The sequence below is a fragment of the Limulus polyphemus genome, unplaced genomic scaffold (genome assembly GCF_000517525.1).
Source record: "Limulus polyphemus unplaced genomic scaffold, Limulus_polyphemus-2.1.2 Scaffold721, whole genome shotgun sequence".
Lineage (NCBI taxonomy): Eukaryota > Metazoa > Arthropoda > Merostomata > Xiphosura > Limulidae > Limulus > Limulus polyphemus.
Window position 1 is genome coordinate 364,580 of NW_013666331.1, and position 6,000 is coordinate 370,579.

General features: G+C 35.6%; 1 protein-coding gene across 1 annotated transcript in view; it reads right to left on the reverse strand.

Annotated features, from left to right (window-relative positions):
- LOC106460161 (protein Wnt-16-like) overlaps positions 1–4,196 on the reverse strand; it is an 82,233-nt gene extending 78,037 nt beyond the window's left edge. The window contains exon 1 of the mRNA XM_022386819.1: positions 3,829–4,196. Coding sequence (XP_022242527.1) covers positions 3,829–3,905 — 77 coding nt within the window. The 5' untranslated portion in view covers positions 3,906–4,196. The remainder of the gene's footprint in view (positions 1–3,828) is intronic.
- Positions 4,197–6,000: the final 1,804 nt, after the last annotated feature.

Sequence of the window (6,000 nt, forward strand, 5' to 3'; positions counted from 1 at the left end):
TACTATGGACAGCTGGGCACTAATCGGGTCGTTATGAAGCGCGTCATGGAGAGTCGATTAAAATATGAACAACAAAAGACCAGCTTCTTTGCAAGCATTAAGAATATTTTCAGGGCTATTAACACCGGAGTCTTTATTAGTTTTACAACTTAGTTTCCATAACGTTTTCCAGTTTATAGCTGATATAGCAAGTTCTGAGATAAAAAGGCAGTCATTGTATTCAGAACGACTAAAGACTCTTTAGCGAGAGTGTAATTTGTTTTATTCAGTATCTACAAGTTTAAATGATACGGAACGTTGGTACCCTGCATATATAATATCATGGGGAAACAAAGAAAACGAGGCAAGATAAGCTAGTATATAAGCATGAGAAAGGAGATGACAGCTCAACAATCTCCAGCCAAATGAGTTCAATAACTTATAAATATCATAGAATTATTTTTTAAACTAATTTAGATACTACTGCAATTACTACACTGATCGTGTTGATACAGTAGTCTTAGTTGAATGGCAAACGTTTTTACGCAGTTTCATGACTATAGAAACAGATCTTCCCTTAGTAAGACCCCAACCCCACCATAAAAAAAACGAAAAAAAAACACCTTTCATAAATATATGAACCTGTTTTTGGATTACTGTAATTTTTTGTATCTATAGTGCTAGATATAAAGACCAATTTACCGAACTCGCCTTACAGTTATGTTTTCTTCATGCAAATATTAGAGTAAGCAATCCTCAATTTCTCTTTGAGTAATAGAGTAAAAGACATTGATTATTTGTACAATATTGTTATATAGTCACTAATCATCTTGCATCTATTACTGCTGTTTTAGTAGTAGGTTTGATAACTTTAGAGAACTACAACTGCCTGTTGAATGATGTGAAAAAAGCCACAGTGTAGAATTCAAAACGTTAGCCACTCTTCATTCAACTGGCAGTTGCAGTTTATAAAGTTTTCAAATCTTCTATCTTTACTCTGCTGTTTTATTAGCCATCATATTGACAAAGGAATCTGAAACCAAGTATAAACGTTTTTTAGTTATATCGTAAAAACCGTACCTGTTTTTATAATAAAATATCATATATAACTAACACTATTTTTATCACTGACACAAAAAGTTGTATTTTTATCATAATCGGCTAATATAGATGGTGGCAAAAAGCTTTTTGACCACTTTGCAGTACAATAGCTGGCAAATAGTACAACCTATAAAAGTTAATAATGTGGAATATCATTATCAGCTCATGGGAGACAAAACGAGCCATTAAAAAAACATTAATAAATGTTGCCACCAGATTCACAATTGTAAACATAATTTGAATAATTAGTCAAATAAAAATAAATACTGAAGAAGGCTAAAATCACTTAGATGTTGGCTACAAGAACTATCAGTATGGCTCCACAAAGGAAAGTAGATCTCAACATGCAGATTATTGGTTATTCAATCATCTCAAGGCTCGTGCTTACTGGCAGATTTCAACCCTGTAGATTACTGGTTTTGGAGTTACCTGAAGACTCGTTTTTAATAATAGATTACTGGACGTGGAGTTACCTCAAGCTCGTATTTATTGGCAGATCTCAACCCGGCAAATTATTGGTTATGTAATCACCTCAAGGCTCGTGCTTACTGCCAGATTTCAACTCTGTAGATTACTGGTTTTGGAGTTGTCTGAAGACTCGTTTTAACAGAGATTGCTGGATGTGAATTCATCTCAAGCTTGCATTTATTGGCAGATCTCAGTCCGAAAAATTATTGGTTATGGAGTCACCGCAAGGCTTGTGTTTACCGACAGACCACAACTTACTGGATATAGTCACCTCAAAGCCCGTGTTTATCAACAGCTCTAAACTCGACAGATTGCTGGATACAGAGCTGCCTCAAGGTTCGTGTTTACTGGACTGCTACAAGCGGGTTGAAGGATACAATCTGACAAAAGTCACTGGCTTTCCTCTGGACATGAAGTGTTTGATTGTTTGTTTGTTTTTTGAATTTCGCGCAAAGCTACACGAGAGCTATCTGCGCTAGCCGTCCCTAATTTAGCAGTGTAAGACTAGAGGGAAGGCAGCTAGTCATCACCACCCACCGCCAACTCTTGGGCTACTCTTTGCCAACGAATAGTGGGATTGAATGTCACATTATAACGCCTCCACGGCTGAAATGGCGAGCATGTTTAGTGAGACTGAGATTCGAACCCGCGACCCGCAGATTGCGAGTTGAGCGCCCTAACCACCTGGCCATGGACATGAATTGATCGGATGTTTTCTGTATTATTCCTCGAATGGACACTAAGATGACAGTGAAGGAGAACGCATTAATTTCTTTTTAATAGCTCATCTTGTCTCACATGTACTTACAATGAAGTTTCCAAACTTACATCTTCATACGTTATACTGTTCCTTAGATATAACACCACAAATTGCTCAAAGGACTTTATGAATATCCTCTACTTAGAGTGATACACCTATTTATATTTTTGCGCTTTTCACGGAAGATCAAAGACAATAAGTTTTTACAACATTAAATACATCTTTTGAATTGGTCATCAAACAATTGCAGAACAACTTTACACCTATATACGATGTGATTTATATCGTCATTTAAGATGTATAAATAATTTACAGGCATAGTTTACTTATTGTAGTTCGGAATGGCCAGGTGGTTAGGGCGTTCCACTCGCAATCTGAGGGTTGCGGGTTTAAATCCCCGTCCCACCAAACATGCTCGCCCCTTCAGCCTTGGGTGATGATGACTAGCTGCCTTCTCTCTAGTCTTACACTGCTAAATTAGGGACGGCTAGCGCAGATAGCCCTCGTGTAGCTTGGCACGAAATTAAAAACAAACCAAACCAAATAAACCCTCGTGTAGCTTTGGGCGAAATTAAAAAAACCCAACAAAAAACAATACTTATTGTATATATAACGTTGTTTATAAGTTCCCTTAATATGGGAAAACAATTTTTTTGGCAATAGTTTTAACTTCTGTAAGTGTTAGATCACTATATTGATCAATAAGACAAAGATTTAATGTATTAATACACAACTTCTAAAAATACTTTTAACTAGTGTAACAAATGGATCACCATGTTGATCAATAAGACAGATTTTCTTTTAATCTTCTAAAACACTACACCTGACAATAGACTTTTATTAATATTGATAAATGGTTTTAAGCTACTACAACTGGTAGACCACTAGGGTTAACCTACAATCGGCGATTTGATTTTAATGTACTAAAACACCACTTTTAACAATATTTTTATCTACTGTAACGGTCACATCACTATGTTGATCAACAAGACAACAATTTTCTTTAAATGTATTCAAGCAAAACTTCTAACAACATTTTTAACTACTGTAACGGTCAAATCACTATGTTGATCAACAAGACAACAATTTCTTTGAATCTACTAAAACACCACTTTCAGCAATCCTTTTAGGTACCATAACTGTTAGATCACTATACTGATTAACAAGACAACGATTCTCTTTTCCTGTACTAAATCAGAACTTTTAACAATACCTTTAGCTACCATAATTCTTTGATCGTTGTGTTGATCAAGTCGTCAAGAAAGGTAAACTGTATCATAAATTTTCTTGAGTCTTTTCCTAATTATTTACAGTATATTTTGGATCAGAAAATGCTTCTTTTCTCTCTCTCTCTTTGATACATCCACAAAGATGCCTATACGTTCAGATTACTGTTCTAAAACAATAAAATGATAAGATATTATCATCGATTATCGAAGCTTCACAGAGAAGGAGAACTCGTTGTCTTGTTATTAAGTTACTAGATTTTCTAGGAGAATACAGAATATTTTTCTACTTACATCCAGTTAGCCAGGGCAAGATTGATCCTAAACAGCACGATTAGGGCGAAGTGAGCGGTCCACTTTCCACGGCCCATTTCAGGCTCTGAACAGCTGAAAGCAGGACCACTTGTTCCTATGTGTTGTTCTGAAGTGGGCTGATACCAAAACTCGAGGGAGAAGAGCAGTCAGAATTCGTTTGTGGCAGACCGCTAAACGCACGGCTTGCTAGCTAGCTTTCATTCCGTCTTCAGCCCATAGCAGACACGATGTTGTTTGGAGCTGTTTGAGGAGCTAAGAATTAAGTCCACGGGCTTCAGAAAACTGATAACCGGAATCTGTGGTTGATTACCTTGTTCTAGTCACCGCTAGTTACTAAAAGCGATCCCTACTGTGTGACAACGAGACCAGCGCGTGCAGTAGCGACAGATGCTTAACTACTGAACCTTACGTCTGAAGTAGATAGTAGTCTTGGAACAAAGGTAGTGTAGCTCGCTAGTTACATGTGTCGAGATAACGAACTCAAGCTATCAACCAGCGTCTCTGATTGGTTAGTAAACTGACCCTTGCTGACAGGTGATGATCATTATAGTGTCAGAGTTTCTGGGATTGGCGGATACCTGAATGCTTAGAATACTCAAAGCACAAAATATTTTAAGGCGGACGCAGAAAACAATATTTTTAGGCAGACACAGAAAACCATGTTTTAAGGCAGACGCAAAAAACAAACATATTTTAAGGCAGATGCAGAAAACTATTACCTTAACAGAATTAGCTTATATATATTGTTATATACTCTACAGAACAGACGCAGATTATGTCAAGTCAGGTTTTATGATTATCCAAGATTAATGATCTTTAATGAAACGAGTTCAGCGGTTAATCAATTGTTGAGGATATTTTAGGGGGAAATCGTTTAGAGTATGGAATAATAGCTCAAGGTAACGAGTTTTAATTATTATTATTCAATTATGAGGCTACACTTTTATACTAACGTATCCAGAACAAAATTCAAAATCAGGAATTCATTTGACGTCTTAAAACCTCCAGTAATAAGGTATGAACTAAAATAAACTTACGATCTTGATCTTTGGCCTCTTGACTCGAGAGTTGAAGTAATTGATGACATTCAGTATTTATTTGCGTAAGTCAGTGCTTTAAACCCAGAACTTTGAACTGATGACTCCAAACGTATCCAAGTTACAAGCCGATCAATGGGATTTTCGAATAAATCTTTCTACACGTTTTATGTACAAGAAAAAACAAACACGAATAAACGACACTGGTTAATTTCATCATTAGTAATGTAGCTTCCAGTACGCTATTAGCTGTAACCACTGAAGAGGTAAGATCGTCCTGGTTACATATTTTACTTATGAAGAAACACGCATTGTGTAAGAATTTTACCACCAGGTGATGGATTTGAGTTTCCACAACAACGATGTAAGGATTCATAACTAGTATTTCTATTACGAAAAAACACAAATTACATGTCCTTTCAAAACACAGTGCCAGATCAAGACTTTATAAATTGACTGTCAGATTAAGCTGTTATCATGAGAGCATTATAACAATATCACGCCGTGAAGCGTCAACTAAACAAATAAACACGCTTGGAAACCTAAAAACACGTTATTCTGTAGTTACCTTAATCTAGAGCTGAATATTCACCATGTATTGTTAACACACAGTTGTAAGCTAAATATTCGCGATGTGTTGTTAACCCACGATGATAAAAGCTAAATATATACGATAAATTGTTAACGCACAGTTATGGAGCTAAATGTACACGATGTATTGTTAACTGAGTGAGAAAAACTTGAGTAACTACAACGTATTGTTAAAACATACAAAATAGATCTAGGTATTAACTGTGTGTTTTAACGCAGTGAAATATATCTGAATAATCTAAATATATTATTAATGAAATAAAACAGAGTAGAATACCCAATATGTATTGTTGCAAACAGAAACAGGGCTGAATATCCAAGATTTATTTTTAACGCAATAAAATAAGAATACCCAATATGTATTGTTGCAAACAGAAACAGGGCTGAATATCCAAGATTTATTTTTAACGCAATAAAATAAGAATACCCAATATGTATTGTTGCAAACAGAAACAGGGCTGAATATCCAAGATTTATTTTTAACGCAATAAAATAAGAATACCCAATATGTATTGTTGCAAAC